We start from the raw sequence: 18,682 nt of genomic DNA, 5'->3' as shown, positions 1-18,682 counted from the left end.
GGTGGGCAGATGTTGGACTTATCAGAAAAAAGAAGCAGTTATAAATATGTCCAAAAAACTAAAACCATATTTTAAAATAAAAGTATGATGACAATTACTCATCAAATAGAGCATATCATTAAAGAGATGAAAATTGGAAAACCAAGTGGAAAAATTAGAGTTGAGTAGTACAATAACTGAAATGAAAAATTCACCAAAAGGGCTCAACAGCATATTTGAGCTTACAGAAGAAAATAACCAGCAAACCTGATGCTAGATTACTAGAGATTGTCTACTCTGAAGAACAGGGAGGAAAAAGAATAAAGAAAAATGAACAAAGCCTCAGAGACTTGTAGGATACCATCAAGCATACCAACGTACAAGCAATAGAAGTCCCAGAAGAAAAAGACAGTGGGGCATTAAAAATATTTGAGGAAATAATGGCCAGATCATCCCAATTTTGATGAAAAACATTAATCAACACATTCAAGAAGCTCAGCAAATTCTAAGTGGGATAAATACCGAAAGATTGATACCTAGAACATCATAGTCAAACTGTTGAAAACCAGACAAAGTGAGAATCTTTAAAGCAAAAAGAGAAAAATGACTCATCACAATCAAAGGAGACTCATTTAGAACAGGGGAACCACAGTAAATTTAACAGGTCACTTCTTATTGGAAACAGTGGAGGCAGAAGGCAGTGGGATGGTATGTTCATAGTGCTGAAAGAATACTACTATTAACCAAGAATTCTATATCCAGCAAAACTATTCTTCAAAAATAACCAGCAAACTTGATGCTAGTTTACCAGAAGTTAAGACATCCATTCCCTGAAATAACACTCTTCCCAAAGTAGCATGAATGTACAGCCCTCACAACCATCATTATTACATGTTTTTAAACACTTCTCTAAATGTATTACAGAAGAGCTATCACATCCATTCACTGAAATAACACTCCTGTCAAAGTTGCTTTCAGTGAACACTCATATATCCATAGTTAATACGTGTATTTTTAAACTCTTCTCTAAATGCATTACAGAATGTCTGTCACATCCATTCACTGAAATAAGTACATGCTTCTCAAAGTAACATGCACGTACAACTCTTTTTTTTAATGAAGGTAAGAAATAATATATACCGACAGCAAGTAAGCATATGAGAAGATGCTCAATATCACTTGTCATTAGAGAATTGAAATTACGATGAGATACTGTTACACACCTATTAAAATAGCTAAAATTAAAAAAAAAAAGATAATACCAATGCTAGCAAGGATATGGAGTAACCGGAACTTTTGTTTATTGCTGGTGGGAATGAAAAATGGTACAGATACTTGAGAAGACAGTTTGGCAGTTTCTTACAAAATTGCTTACAAAATAACGTAGTCTTTTTTTTTAATTTACTACTATTTTTTATTTATTTATTTATTTATTTTTGCCTGCATGGGGTATTTTTTGCTACGCACGGGCTTTCTCTAGTTGTGGTGAGTGGGGGCTATACTCTTCGTTGTGGTGCACGGGCTTCTCATGGCTTCTCTTGTTGTGGAGCACAGGCTTTAGGCACGCGGGCTTCCGTAGTTGTGGCACGTGGGCTCAGTAGTTGTGGCTCGCGGGCTCTAGAGCACAGGCTTAGTAGTTGTGGTGCACGGGCTTAGTTGCTCTGCGGCATGTGGGATCTTCCCGGACCAGGGATCGAACCTGTGTCCCTGCGTTGGCAGGCGGATTCTTAACCACTGTGCCACCAGGGAAGTCCCAAATATTTATTTATTTATTTGGCTGCACCAGGTCTTAGTTGCGGCACGTGGACTCTTAGTTGCGGCATGTGGGATTTAGTTCCCTGACCAGGGATGGAACCCGGGCCTGCATTGGGAGCGCAGAGTCTTGACCACTGGACCACCAGGGAAGTCCCAATGTAGTCTTATATGATTCAGCAATCATGCTTCTAGGTATTTACCCAGTTAATTTGAAAACTTACGTCCACACAAAAAACTTGCATGAGAATGTTTATAGTAGCTTTATTCTTAATCACCAAAACCTGGAAGCAGCCAAAATGTCCTTCAATAGGGAGATAAACAAACTGTGGTACATCTGTACAATGAAATATTATTCAGCAATAAAAAGAAATAAGCTATTAAGCCACAAAAAGTTATGGAGGAAACTTAAATGTGTATTGCTAAGAGATAGAAACCTGTCTGGAAAAGCTACATACTGCATAATTCCAATTATATGACATTCTTGACAAGTCAAAACTATAGGGACCCTAAAAAAGCAGTGGTTGCCAGAGTCTTGGAGAGAGAGGGGAAGGATTAAACACAGGGGATTTTTAGGATGGAGAAACTATTCTGTATGATACTGTAATGGTGGATACATGACAGTATACATTTGTCAAACCCCATAGAACTCTACAGTACAAAGAGTGAAACTACGTAGGCAAATTTTTAAAAATAACCATCTAGGAGGTAAGGGGATCCCAGGAAGGAATTCAGACTGTGATACGAGAATCTAACCGTATTAGAAATGTGTGACACAACCTCACTGAAAGAAATGGCAGGGGTGGGGAAGAGGGAGTGTTGCTGACCTAAGTAACTGGAAATGAAAGGATTCTGTAAGACCAAGACAAAAGGAACTACATATGAGGGCTGTACTCTAGTTGATAAGTTGTTTCCCATGGGTGTATGGGTTAATAATTCTGATACTGCTATACATGTATACTGGACTGAACAATTAAGTAAATGGATGGCAGATGGTAGGAACAGGTTTCTCACTGTTTTGGGTAGGAATTTACTGATAAGCAAGGGGAGGGAGCTAGAATGATCCATGTGATAATGAATTAGAGTTAGAGACATTGACAAGAACTCATGTTTAGCTTAATGTAGTTACAGATGATTATATACATAAATGTTTATAGATATGTGTATATTCATGGGTCAGCACACGCACACATTTTTTTTGCTCTGTCAGATGAGAGGGCCAAGGGAATTCCCTGGTGGTCTGGTGGTTAGGACTCCAAGCTCTCACTCCCTAGGGCCCAGGTTGAATCCCTGGTCAGGGAACTAAGACCCCACAAGCCAAAAAAAGAAAAAAAGAAAGATGAGAGGGCCAAACAGAAATAACACCCTAGTAGCAATGACCACACATAGCAACCAGATCTTGGTTTTTAATACTATTCTCTAATGAAAGGAACCAGAAGTCCTTGGAGAAATGACAGATTCTAGAACTGGGGGAGGAAATATTCAAGACGAACCTGAAGCATCTTGTAACTTGTAAGTACCAGAAAGTAAGGAAGTGCTAAAAAAGAAAGATAGAGAGAATAAACCACATTGATGCGGGTATGTGAAAGGGGCACAAGAACCAACTGAAAGAGGTTCTGATGGCCAAAGCTGGAACTTGAGCAAGAAAATAAAGTAGTATTAGGTTATAACCCAAAGTATTAAATATCTGTGAGTTCATTTTGAGATAAATAAATAATCTAATAAATTACTAAATAGGAGAGAAGAGACAAACTCCTGTGCTTAAAAGTTCAAATAATTTATGAAGATACTCCACCCTAGAGGAGGGGGTGCATAACTCTCCATTCCTTAAATGTGGGCTGCACATATAGACTTCCTTTTAAAGAGCACAATATGGAAAATGAGGAAAAAACTAACTTTGCAGTGGAGAAACCTGACAAGCACTATTTTAGCTAGGTGATCAAGGTCAACACTGAGTCATAAATCATTTGGTAATATGTACCCTTGAAATGATATTGTGACAATAGTACTTTACCTCTGTGATCTTTCTCTCAAAACCCCATAGCCCCAGGGTAAATATGAGAAAAATATCAGCTGAATTCCAATAGAGGGGCATCTTACAATACACCTGACTGGTACTCCTCAAACCCATTAGGGACATCAAACACAAGGAAAAATCTGAGAAACTGTCACAGCCAAGAAAGCCTAAGGAGGCATGGCAACTAAATGTAATCTGGTACCCTGGATGGGCTCCTGAAACAGAAAAAGGACATTAGGTAAAAACAAGGAATTATTAATCAATTACAAACTTTAATTAATAATGTCTCAATATTGGTTTGTTAATTATAACAAATGCATCATACTAATGTAAATATTAATAATAATAAAGTATGGTGAGATAAATGGAACTTTATTATATTCTCAATTTTTCTCTAAATCTAAAACTGCCTTAAAAAAATGAATGTGAAATGAAGACATTCCCAGATAAGCAACGACTTTGTGCTGGTAGACTGGCCTTACAAGACATAGTGAAGAAGTCTTTTAGGTTGAAAGAAAATGACACCAGAGGATAATGCAATTTCACACAAGAAATAAAGAGCACCAGTATATGTAAGTAAATTAAAAATACGGTAAAAATATTGTTTTTCTTTTTTCTCTCTTAGTCAATTAAAAAGACAATCGTATAAAACAATAATTTATACAGACTTCCCTGGTGGCACAGTTGTTAAGAATACTCCCGCCAATGCAGGGGACATGGGTTTAATCCCTGGTCCAGGAAGATCCCACATGCCTCGGAGCAACTAAGCCTGTGTGCCACAACTACTGAGCCCACGTGCCACAACCACTGAAGCCCACGTGCCACAACCACTGAAGCCCACGTGCCTAGAGCCTGTGCGCCGCAACAAGAGAAGCCACCACAATGAGAAGCCTGTGCACTGCAATGAAGAGTAGCCCCCGCTCGCTACAACTAGAGAAAGCCTGCGTGCAGCAGCGAAGACCCAACACAGCCAAAAATAAATAAGTAAATAAATAAATAACAATAATTATAAAGCTATATTGTTGGGCATATAATGCGTAAATATGTAATATATATGACAAAGCACAAAGGAGGGGAAGAGAATGGAGCTATTGGAGCAAAGATTCTATATTTTGCTGGAATTAAGTTAGTACTAATCTCTAGCAGATTGTGGTAATTGAAGATGTATACTGCAATTCCTAGAACAACCACTAAGAAAATTACTCCAAAAATGTAGGAAAAACTGGAATTAAAAGGTAGACTAGAAAATATCTGTTTAGGGGACTTCCCTGGTGGCGCAGTGGTTAAGATCCGCCTGCCAATGCAGGGGACACGGCTTTGATCCCTGGTCCGGGAAGATCCCACATGCCATGGAGCAAGTAAGCCCATGTGCTACAACTACTGAGCCTGCGCTCTAGAGCCCACGAGCCACAACTACTGAGCCCGTGTGGCACAACTACTGAAGCCCACATGCCTAGAGCCTGTGCTCCGCAACAAGAGAAGCCACCGCAATGAGAAGCCCGCGAACCGCAACGAAGAGTAGCCCCCGCTTGCTGCAACTGGAGGAAGCCTGCACGCAGCAACGAAGACCCAACACAGCTAAAAATTAAATAAATGAAAATAAAAATAAAATATCTGTTTAACACAGAAGGCAGTAAAAGAAGAACAGAAGAAGAAAAAGATATATGAGACATATGGAAAACAGCAAAATAGCAGGTATATATCCAACCATGTCAATAATTACATTAAATATGAATTAAACACTCCAGCCAAAAGTCAGAGATTGCCATATTGTATTTAAAAAAAAAAAAAGCCCACAAGATCCAACTATAAGCAACACATCCTAGATTCAATCTTGCTAACAGTAACCACAGGGGAGCTAGAGAGACTATACTAATATCAGACAAAATAAACTTTAAGGCAAAAAAAAAAATGGTTCTAGAGACAACAGAAGACATTTTATAATGATAAAAGGGTCAGTTCATCAGGAAGCTAACACAATTATAAACATATGTGCATCTAACAACAGAGCCTTAAAATACAGGAAGCAAAAAAACTGACAGAATTAAAGAGAGAAATAACAATAATAGTTGGAGAGTTCAATATCCTGCTCTCAATAATGGATAGAACAACTAGATAGAAAAATCAGCAAAGAGATACATAGAAGGCTAGAACAACAATATAAACCAACTATAAAACGCTGCACCTGACAACAACCAGATATATATTCTTTTCAAGAACACATGGAATACTCTCCAGAATAGCTCATATGCTAGGCTATAAAACAAGTTCCAATAAATTTAAAAGAATTAAAATAATACAGAGCATGTTCCTCAATTGCAATGTGATAGATAGATGGATAGATAGATTATATATAATCTCCTTCTGGTTCTGCTCTCATGGTTGAATGCTGACTGATACAAGTTCATAATACAACACTAAAACCATGATCCATATAAGAAAAAAATGATAAATTGATGGAATGTCATCAAAATTAAACACTTTGGGGCTTCAAGGCACCATTAAGAAAATGAAAGACAAGCCACAGACTGGGAGAAAACATTTGTAAATCACTTTTCTGATAAAGGACTTGTATCCAGGATATATAAGGAACTCTTAAAACTCAATAATAAAAATGGCTAGGTATTTGAATAGACATTTCATCAAAGATATAGGAATGACTAATAAGCACATGAAAAAATGCTCAACATCATTAATCATTAGGGAAATGCAAATTAAAACCACAATGAGACACCACTTCACACTTATTAGAAAGGCTATAATAAAAAAGACAGACAATGACAAGTGTTGTTGAGGATGTGAAGAAACTGGAACCCTAATACGCTGCTGATGGAAATTGAAATGGTGCTGTCACTTGGGAAATCAGTTAACAATTTCTTAAAAAGTTAAACATAAGTTTACCAGCAATGGATAAATAAATGACATAGAAATTCTACTCCTAGGTATCTCCAAAAAGAAATGAAATTTTATGTCCACACAAAAACTTATACATGTGTGTTCATAGCAGCATTATTCATAAAAGCCAAAAAGTGGGAGCAATGCAAATGTCCATGCACTGGTAAATAGATAAGCAAAGTTTGGTATATGCAAACAATGGTGTACAATTGGCAATAGAAAGGAAGAAACTACTGATACATCCTATAACATGGCTGAACCTCAAAAACATTATGCTAAATGAAAGACACCAGACATAAAAGACTACATAAAATATGATTCCACTTTATGAAATATCCAGGAAAGGCAAATATATTGAGACAGAAAAGAGATTAGTGGTTGTCTGGGGCTGAGGGTAGGAATGAGGATTGATTACAAATGGGCCTGAGAGATCTTTGGGGGATGATAAAAATGTTCTAAAGTTAGATTGTGGTGATAGTTGCACAACTCTAAATTTATTAAAAGTCATTGAATTGTACATTTATCGTGGGTAAATTTTATGGTACGTAAATTATAAAGCTCTTTTTTAGAAAAGGTCAAATCTATTTCCAAAGTCTTAGAGCACTCTTACCTGTTTTTTTCTTTTGTTTCTTCTTTTTTTCAAGCAAAGATGTACTAATTCTGCTCAGTAGCTTGACATTGCTCTTGATAGCTTTGAGCGTTTCTGGTAACATCTCCATTTGTGCTATACAGTGGTGGTGTTCATCAATATCAATTGTAGTCATCTCAGACAAAATGACATCTTGAAGAGAGTAAAAAAAAATTACTTCTGTGCAGAAAAATAAATAATTATAACCATATAGGCTTATAATATTGGCTACCTGTTCAATATTGTAGTATTGGGAAATATAGGTATCTCGTAATTATTTCTATTCTGAGGCTTCTCTCTATGAAGAAATAAAAAAAAAAGAGACTTGGAATAGAAGGCCGAACAGTAAGTCTTGGCCATGAAAATATGGTTAAAAGGTGTCTAATTTGTTAGTTCCCTGACTTCAGGGATGGAGATATCTAAAATGTGAACATGTGCTTTAATATTGGGGATCTAAACCCCAATTAACTCCTTTGGTAAGTTTTCTAGTATTTTATAACCCCTGTTACATGAGATTTCTTGTAACTAAATGAAATTTCTCTTTTTTGTATTCTTAGCTTATTCGTTCTTTCATTCAACCAGCGTCTCCTCTGTCATGTACTGTTCTAGATCCTGAAGATACAGCATTGAATAAAACAAATTCCCTAACTTCATACTATTTACATTCTAGTGAAAGGACACAGACAAAAAATTTTTAAAAGACACATTAATTATAAAGTATGTCAGATGGTAAGAAATGCTATAGACAAAAATAAAGAAGAGTAAAGAATAATGGACAGTGCCAGTGGGTAGAGAATGGGGATGGTCAGAGAACACCTCATTTTAAAGAAAGATATAAGCAGAGAATGAGCCATGTGGCTACCTGATGGACAATGTTTCAGGCAAGGGACTAGGAAGCATAAGGACACTGGGCAGGAGTATGCTGGCATGCTTGAAGAAAAGCAAGGATGCCAGAATAGCTGGTACTAAGTGAGAGAGCTTATATTTTCCTTATTCTATTCTTCCTGGAACAGAGAGCACCTGTTCTCTAAATAACCACCTTAGTCTTTTCTTGTTTAGTCTTCTTCTAATCCTTCGTAATTTGCTTATAATTCCATTCTCTAGCTTTTTCATTAACTTTAAATCACTTCTGGAAACTTACTCCATTCTTCCAACCAGGCCAGAATGTAGACAAGAGTCTTTTCTTTAATTTCAGCAGTCTTGGCACAAGTAACTATTTTCTCCAGCAAACTTGCTCTCCATTTCTTATGTTCTGTAAGGGATATTTTCCTTCCAGAGCGCACATTCTCATCCATAGTATAGCGATTTATTATCCACTGCACATTCTGCATGATGTCACCTAGCTGCATAGTAAGGTCCTATAAGAATAAGAAGGGGGAATATATTAATAAATCCTCTGTTTGACAATAAGCATTGACCACCTTTCTTCCCAGAATGTCAGTGACAGTCACTATAAAGCTGTCTAATCAAAGGCCTGCTAATTCTAGTTTTTTGTTGTTGTTGTCTTTTGTTTGTTTGTTTGTTTTTGGCTGCGTGGCATGTGAGATCTTAGTTTCCTGACCAGGGATCAAATCCTCACCCCCCTTCAGTGGAAGCACAGAGTCTTAACCATGGACCACCAGGGAAGTCCCCTAATTCTGGTTTTTCTGAGTCTCAGATTTTCCTCTTAAATTTTTTTTCTCTGCCTTCATCCTAGCATTGCTATGATATAATGAAAAGAATATTGGGTCTGAAACCATATCTGGATTCCACCTCTAGCTCTCTCATTAAAATGACTTTTAATAAATCACTTAACAATTCTGAGCTGCCCTGACTCATCTGTAAAATAATGGAGATGCTGAGTTTACAGTTGATGTGAGACACGTAAGATGTGTGAAATGCCTTATAAACTGTGGCTGCTATAAACAAACTAATTAATTACTAATTAATTAAAGGAAGTTACTTCTTTTTCTTTTTTTAATCAACACTTACACCTGGAAAGCAGCCATCAGAATATTCCACAACATGACTTCTACTTCATTATTTCCCCTACTCAAGGATCTATCAGCAAATTCTCAGTGGGGGTAATTACTGCCTCATATGGGCATTTAGAAATTTGTGGGGACTTCCCTGGTGGCGCAGTGGTTAAGAATCCGCCTGCCAATGCAATGGACAGGGGTTCGATCCCTGGTCGGGGAAGATCCCACATGCAGCAGAGCAAATAAGCCCATGCGCCATAACTACTGAGACTGCGCTCTAGAGCCCACGAGCCACAACTACTGAGCCCACACACTGCAACTACTGAAGCCCGCATGCCTAGAGCCCATGCTCCGCAACAAGACTGGCCACTGCAACGAGAAGCCCGTGCACCCCAACAAAGAGTAGCTCCCGCTCACCACGACTAGAGAAAGCCTGCACGCAGCAATGAAGACCCAAAGCAGCCTAAATAAATAAATAAATGGAAATAAAAAAGAAGAGAAAAAAAAAAAAGAATCCACCTGCCGATGCAGGGGACATGGGTTCGAGCCCTTGTCCGGGATGATCCCACATGCCATGGAGCAGCTAAGCCCCTGTGCCACAACTACTGAGCCTGCGCTCTAGAGCCCGTGAGCCACAACTACTGAGCCCACGTGCCACAACTACTGAAGCCCGCATGCCTAGAGCCCGTGCTCCGCAACAAGAGAAGCCACCACGAGAAGCCTGCGCACCGCAACGAAGAGTAGCCCCCACTCGCAGCAACCAGAGAAAAGCCCGCCCGCAGCAATGAAGACCCAATGCAGCCAAAAACAATAAATAAAATAAAATAAAATAATAAAATAAATAAATTCATAAAAAAAAGGGGAATGGTAAATCTGATAGATGGAGAATCACTGCTCCATCTTTTCCAAATTTATCAATTACTCTCTCAGTTTGGCTTCAGACAAACCTAACTCTCTCTACACTCCTTACAATAACATTAAGATTTGGATTTTGCAAGCCAAATCACCATGTCAAAAGAGTAATCAAATGTTAAGTGCTGGAATTACTGCAATCAGAAATAGGTAATGCAGTTGCAGCAAATTATCAGAAATACAGGAGAGCAGAGAAAAAGTTTGATAAGCCGTGATGAAGAATAACATTACAAACTAACACACAGCATGGTGATTAAAGAAAAAGTATCACCAACTTCTCATATATTCTCCCAGAAAATTGAAGAGAAAGGAACCTTTCTCAACTCACTCTTTGTGGCCAGAATTACCCTCATACCAAAGTCAGATAAAGATACTGCAAAACAAAACAAACAGAAAAACTACAGACCAACATCTCTAAACATTGTTGCAAAAATCCTCAACAAAATACTAGTAAACAGAATTAAACAGCACATTAATAGAAATACATACCATGACCACGTGGGGTTTTTTCCAGGGATGCAAAAATGGTTCAACAGGTGAAAATCAATGAATGAAATATACCAAATTTACAAAATGAAGGGGAAAAAATCATATGATCATCTCAATTGATGCAGAATAAGCATGTGACAAAATTCAACACCCTTTCATGATGAAAACTCTCAACAAAGCAGGAATAGAGGGAACATACCTCAATATAATAAATGCCCTATATGACAAGCCCACAGCTAACATCATACTGAAAAGTGAAAATCTGAAAATTATTCCTCTAAGATTAGGAACGAGGCAAGGATGCTCACTCTTACCAGTTCTATTCAATATATTACTGGAAGTCCTGGCCAGAGTAATTAGGCAAGAAAAAAGAAATAGGGACTTCCCTGGTGGTGCAGTGGTTAAGAATCCACCTGCCAATGCAGGGGACACAGGTTCAATCCCTGATCTGAGAAGATCTCACATGTTGTGGAGCAACTAAGCCCGTGTACCACAATTACTGAGCCTGTGCTCTAGAACCTGTGAGCCACAGCTACTGAACCTGCATGCCACAACTACTGAAGCCCGTGCACCTAAAGCCTGTGCTCCACAACAAGAGAAGCCACCGCAATGAGAAGCCTGTGCACTGCAACGAAAAGTAGCCCCCACTCACCGCAACTAGAGAAAGCCCGCCCGCAGCAACAAAGACTCAACGCAGCCAAAAATAAATAAATAAATAAATAAATTTTTTAAAAAAGAAAAAGAAATAAAAGACATCCATATTGGAAAGGAGGAAATATTATATTTGTTTGCAGATGATATAATCTTATATATAGAAAACTCTATAAAGATTCCATCAAAAGGGACTTCCCTGGTGGCACAGTGGTTAAGAATCTGCCTGCCAATGCAGGGGACATGGGTTCGATCCCTGGTCCGGGAAGAGTCCACATGCCATGGAGCACCTAAGCCTGTGCACCACAACTGCTGAGGCTGTGCTCTTGAACCCACAAGCCACAACTACTGGGCCCGTGTGCCACAACTACTGAAGCCTGCATGCCTAGAGCCCATGCTCCGCAAAAGAGAAGCCACCGCAATGAGAAGCCCACACACCACAACGAAGAGTAGCCCCTGCTCGGCACAACTAGAGAAAGCCTGCGTGCAGCAACAAAGACCCAACACAGCCAAAAAAAAAAAAGTTTCCATCAAAAAACAACAACAGCAACAACAACAAAAAACAAACCTGTTAGAACAAATAAATGAATTCATGAAAGTTGCAGGATACAAAATCATACACAAAAATGTTTAATTTCCTATATACTAATAATGAACTATCAGAAAGAGAAATTAAGAAAGTAATCCCATTTACAACTTCATCAAAAAGAATAAAATACCTGGGACTAAATTTAACCAAGGAGGTGAAAGACCTGTATATTGGAAACTACAAGACATTAATGAAAGAAATTGAAGACGACACACATGGAAAAGTATTTCATGCTCCTACACTGCGAGAATTAATATTGTTAAAATATCTATACTACCCAAAGCAATCTACAGGTTGAATACAATCCTTTTCAAAATTCCAATTACATTTTTTACAGAAATAGAACAAAAAAATCCTAAAAATAGAACAAAAAATCCTGAAATTTTTTACAGAAGTAGAACAAAAAATCGTAAAATTTGATTCTTTTGGAATCATAAAAGACCCTGAAGAGCTAAAGCAATATTGAGAAAAAAGACAAAAGCTGGAGGCATCAAGCTCCCTGATTTCAAACAATATTACAAAGCTATAGAAATTAAAGCAGTATGGTATCAGCATAAAAATAGACACATACATCAATGGAACAGAAAAGAGAGCCTGGAAATAAACCCACACACACATATCATCAGTTTATGACAAAGGAACCAAGAATATACAATGGGGAAAGGAAAGTCTTTTCAATATATGGCGCTGGGAAAATTGGACAGCCACATGCAAAAGAGTGAAACTGGATTTCTATCTTATACCATACATAAAAATTAACTCAAAATGGATGAAAGACTTGAATGTAAGACCTGGAACTATAAAAATTCTGGAAGAAAACAGGTAGTAATCTCCTTGACATTTCTCTTAGTGATAAGTTTTTGGATTTGACACCAATAGCAAAGGTAACAAAAACAAAAATAAACAAGTGGGACATCAAACTAAAAAGCTTCTGGGGACTTCCCTGGTGGTCCAGTGGGTAAGACTACATGCTCCCAATGCAGGTGGTCTGGGTTTGATCCCCGGTCAGGGAACTAGATCCCACATGCATACCACAACTAACAGTCCACATGACCCAACTAAGAGTCTGCGTGCCACAACTAAGAAGTCCACATGTTGCAACTAAAAGATCCCATATGCTGCAATGAAGATCCCGAGGGCCTCAACTAAGACCTGGTGCAGCCTAAATAAATAAATAAATAGCTTCTGCACAGCAAAGGAAACCATCAACAAAATGAAAAAGCAACCTACCGAATGGGAGAAAATATTGCAAATCATATATCTGATAAGGGGCTAATATTCAAAATATGTAAAGAACTCATACAACTCAATAGCAAAAACCCAAACAATCTGATTTTAAAAATGGACAGAAGATATGCATAAACATTTTTCCAACGAAGACATACAGATGGCCAATGGGTACATGAAAAGATGCTCTACCATTATTAATCATCAGGGAAATACAAATCAAAACCACAATGAAATGTACCTCACACCTGTTAGAATGGCTGATATCAAAAAGACTAAAATTAACAACACTTCTTAGTGTTGACAAGGATGTGGAGAAAAGGGAACCCTTGTGCATTGTTGGTGGGAATGTAAATTGGTGCAGCTACTATGGAAAACAAAATGGAGTTTCCTCAAAAGATTAAAAATAGAACTACCATATGACTCAGCAATTCCACCTTTGGGTATTTATCTGAAGAAAACAAAAATACTAATTAGAAAAGATATTTGCACTCCCATGTTCACTGTAGCATTATTTACAATAGCCAAGATATGGAAACAAACCAAGCATACACAAATATACAATGGAATATTATTCAACCACAGAAAAGAATGAAGTTTTGCCATTTACAACAACACGGATGGACTTTGAGTGCATTATGCTAAGTGAAATAAGTGAGACAGAGAAACACAAATACCGTATGATCTTTCTTATATGTGCAATCTAAAATAAAACTAAATTCATAGCTACAGAGAACAGTTTGGTGGTTACCAAAGGTAGGGGTAGGGACAGTGTGAAAAATGGGTGAACTATTTCTTTTTTTAGTTTAGTTTAAATAAATTGAATTTTTAAAAAATCAGTTGTGTTGTTATACACTAACAGTTAACAATCTGAAAAGGAAATTAAGAAAACATTTCTACTTACAGTAGCATCAAAAGAATAAAATACTTATAATAAACTTAACCAAGGAGATGAAAGACAATGTTAAAACATCAGTACTACTGAACCAATCTACAGACAGGACAATCCCTAACAAAACCCCAATGGTGTTTTTTTCAGAAATAGAAAAATCCATCTTTAGGATTCATGTGGAATCTCAAGGTACCCCAAATACCCAAAACCATCTTGAAAAAGAAGAATAAAGTTGGAGAGCTCATACTTCTCATTTTCAAATATTACTATAAACCTACAATAAATAAAAAAACATACTGTCATAAAAGACATATAGACCAGTAGAATAGAATACAGAGCCCAGAAATAAACTTTTGCATATATGGCCAAATAATTTTTGACAAGAGTGCCAAGACCATTCAATGGGAAAGGACAATCTGCCAACAAATGATGTTGGGAAAACTGGATACCCACATGCAAGAATGAAGTTAGACCCTTATCTTATACTATATAAAAAAATTGACTCAAAATGGATCCAAAACCTAAGCATAAGACCTAAAACTATAAAACAGAGGAAACGTAGAGAGAAAAGCTTCATGACGTTGGATTTGGCAATGATTTCTTAGATATGACACCAAAAGTACAGGCAATAAAAGTAAAAATAGATAGATTGGACTAAATCAAAATTTAAAACTTGTGCATCAAAGGACACAATCAACAGAGTGAAAAGGTAACCTATGGAGTGAAAAAAATTTTTGCAAATCATATATCTAATGAAGGGTTTATATCCACAATATATAAAGAACTCTTGGGACTTCCCTGGGGGCACAGTGGATAAGACGCTACGCTCCCTATGCAGGGGGCCCAGGTTCGATCCCTAGTTAGAGAACTAGATCCCACACGCATGCTGCAACTAAGAGTTCGCATGCCACAACTAAGGAGCCCATGTACTGCAACTAAGACCCAGTGCAATCAAATAAATAAATAAATATTTTTTAAAAACTTATTTAAAAATAAACTCTCAACATCTAATAAATAAATAACCCAATTCAAAAATGGGCAAAGGACTTGAATAGACATTCAAAGAAGATATATAAAATGGCCAACAGATATATGAAAAAAAGCTCGACATCACTAATCATTAGGGAAATGCAAATCAAAACCACAATGATATACCACTTCACACCCATTTAGATGGCTACTATCAAAAACAAACAAACAAGTGAAAAATAGAAAATAAATGTTGGCAAGGATGTGAAAATTGGAACTCTTGTGCACTATTGGTGGGAATATAAAATGATGCAGCTACTATGGAAAATGTATGGCAGTTCCTCAAAATATTAAAAATGGAATTACCATATGATCCAGCAATTCTACTTCTGGGTATATACCTGAAATAATTGAAAACAGGGTCCCTAAGAGATCTTAGTACACCTATGTTCATAGTAGCATTATTCACAATAGCCAAGAGATAGAAGCAACCCAAGTGTGCATTAACAGCTGAATGGATAACAAAATATGGTATATACATACATAATGTGGTATATACATGCATAAGGTACATGGATGAACCTTAAGACATTAAACTAAGTGAAATAAGCCAGTCGTAAAAAACAAATACAGCATGATTTCACTAATATGAGATATCTAGAATAGTAGAATTTATAAAAACAAGTAAAATGGTGGTTTCCAGAGGCTAAAGGGCAGAGGGAAATAGGGTATTGTTGTTTAATAGGTGTAGAGTTTTAGTTTTGCAAGATGAAAAAGTTCTGGGGGAATCCCCTGGCGGTCCAGTGGTTAGGACTCCATGATCTCACTGCCAAGGGCTGTGCAGTGGGGCCAAAAACAGAAAAAAAAGATGAAAAAGTTCTGGAGGTTGATTGCACAACAATATGATTATACTTAATACTACTGAACTATATACTTAAAAATGGTTAAGATGGTAAAATTTATGTTATGTGTATTCTACCACAATTAAAATTAGACAAAAACTTTTTTTAATTAAAATAAGGAGTAATCAGATGTTAAGTGCTGGAGATATTGCAATAAGAAACAGATGATCCAGTTGCAGCAAGTAATTTAACTCAGGTATACAGGAGAGCAGAGTCAAACTTTGCTAGGTCAAGTGATGAAAAATAACATTACGAGCTAACCAGCTGCTCATAAATTCTTCCAGAAAACTGAACAGGAAAGAACATTTCCCAACTTATTCTTTGAGGCCAGCGTTATCCTGATATCCAAACCAGACAAAGACATAAGAAAATAAACTATATATCAATATTCTTTATGAACACAGTCACAAAAATGCTTAACAAAATATTAGAAATTAGATCAAACAATGGACTAAAAAGAAAACATTATGAACAAGTGGGGTCTATTCCTAGAACTCAAGGTTGATTCAAAACTGGAAAATTAATAAATGTAAATCACCATATCAATAGTCTAAACAAGAAAAAACATATGATCATCTCAATAGATGCAGAAAAAGCAGTTGACAACATTCATTCATGATTTTTTAAAAAATTCTATAGCAAACTAGGAATAGAGGATAACTTCCCCAATGTGATGAAGAAGATTTACAAAAAATTTACAGCTAGGATTATACTTAATGGTGAAAGTCTAAATTGCTCTAAGGATTCATTTTTATTCAATCTTGTGTTAAGGTCCTACCCAATGCAATAAAGTAAGAAAAGGAAATAAAAGAATATTCATTGGAAAGGGAGAAATAAAAGGTTTGTATTTACAGACCAAACAAAAACAAAAACAAACCAAAAATCAAACAAACACAAAACTGTCTGTGTAAAAACTCCCAAAGAATCTATAAAAAAGAGCTGCCAGTATACAAAAATCAAAATCATATTTCTATACACTAGCAATAAACAATTGGAAATTGAAATTTAATAAAACAGTACCATTTGCAATTACACTAAAAACATGAAATACTTAAGTACAAATCTAACAAGATAAGTGCAAGATCTGTACACTGAAAATTACAAAGCATTGATGAAAGAAATCAAAGAAGATCTAAATAAATTATGACAATTCTAAGCACAGACAAGGATGTAGAGCAACTGGAACTCTTACACTTTCCCAGTGGGAATGCAAAATAGTAAAGCTATTTAAGATAACAGTTTGGCAGTTTTTTGTAAACGTTTGCTACCGTATGACCTAGCAATACCATTCCTAGGTATTTAGCCAAGAGACGAAAACTTACGTTTATACAAGAATTTATACATGAATGTTTGCAGTGACTTTACTTGTAATTGCTCCAAACTGGAAACAACCCCAATATCCTTCAACTAGCGAATGCATGCTTTATGCTAAGACAGATTCAAATGATATAGGGTATGATTCCCTTTGTGTGGCATTCAGGAAAGGGAAAACTATAAGGATAGAAAACTAATGGCTTCAGAGGTCTATCAGCCAGGGAGGGGTTGGCCACAAAAGGGCATAAGGGGATTTTTCGAGGAGACAGAATTGTTTTAAATCTGAATTTTGATGGTGATTACATGTCTTTGTCAAAACTCTTGAACAGTATACCAAAAAGTGGGAATTTTACCTTAATTTTAAAAAAAAAGTTACAGGCAGTAGAATCAGACTACCTGGATTTTATTTTATTTTTAAAATTTTTTAATTTTTTTGGCTGCGTTGGGTCTTCATTGCTGTGAGTGGGCTTTCTCTAGTTGTGGTGAGCGGGGGCTATTCTTTGTTGTGGTGCACAGGCTTCTCATGGTGGCTTCTCTTGTTGTGGAACACAGGCTCTAGGCACGCAGGCTTCAGCAGTTGCAGCACTTGGGCTCAGTAGTTGTGGTGCACAGGATTAGTTGCTCTGCAGCATGTGGGATCTTCCTGGACCAGGGATCAAACCTGTGTCCCCTGTATTGGCAGGTGGATTCCCAACCACTGCACCACCAGGGAAGTCCCACACTACTGGATTTGATTCAGATCCACCACGTGTAACAACTATGACCTTTAGGCAGGCCTCAAATAGTCTCAATTTCCCATCCGTGAAATAGGATTAATAGTAATACCTATCCATGTTGAATTAATCATGGGAATTAAATGAGATAATCTGTAAATAAACTTTTACCATAGGTAACATGGTAAACACTTTAAATGCTACCAGGTTATTAAGTGCTTACTATATGCCAGAGGGGTGAAAGGGTCAAAGTAAGAAGAAGGGTAGAGAAAGCGCCATAACCTGCAGCAGGATAGAATGTGAGAAGCAGATAATAGCAATAGCAAAATGAACACAGTGTACCTATTCTCCAGTTGAAAAAACAGAAAATCTTTAAAGTCTCCTGTGTTCCCCATATCAATTGCATCCCTTTCCCAATGCCCAGAGATAATTTGAATTATCTCTGAATTTGATAATCTACATAATTAGATTATAATAATTATCTAATATTCTAATAGTTTGAATCTATCCTGAATTTTAATCTCTATACTTTTAACACTGTAGTAAACTGAATGACGTCCCCATCCCCCAAAGATATTGTTAGCGAACACAAGTTCCTGCACAGTGAGGCCAAACAGATCTAAATGTCGGAGTTTGGAGCAGAGAAAGGTTTATTGCAGGGCCAAGCAAGGAGAATGGGTGGCTCTTGCTCAGAAACCCACAACTCTCCAATGGTTTGCGGGGGGGAGAAGTTTTTACAGGCAAAATTGGGGGTGAGGGCTGCAGAGTGTGTGACTTTCTTCTGATTAGGTTGGT

General features: G+C 37.1%; 1 protein-coding gene across 1 annotated transcript in view; it reads right to left on the bottom strand.

Moving 5' to 3' along the window:
* FAM186A (family with sequence similarity 186 member A) overlaps positions 1-18,682 on the bottom strand; it is a 77,624-nt gene that overhangs the window by 23,167 nt on the left and 35,775 nt on the right. Inside the window, 2 exon segments of the mRNA XM_061206662.1 lie at positions 7,254-7,424; positions 8,413-8,629. Of these exon segments, the coding sequence (XP_061062645.1) occupies positions 7,254-7,424; positions 8,413-8,629 (388 nt within the window).

This window comes from Eubalaena glacialis, chromosome 11, assembly GCF_028564815.1.
Source record: "Eubalaena glacialis isolate mEubGla1 chromosome 11, mEubGla1.1.hap2.+ XY, whole genome shotgun sequence".
Lineage (NCBI taxonomy): Eukaryota > Metazoa > Chordata > Mammalia > Artiodactyla > Balaenidae > Eubalaena > Eubalaena glacialis.
Note: the sequence above shows the minus strand (reverse complement) of the source record. Positions and strands in the feature narration are given on the sequence as shown.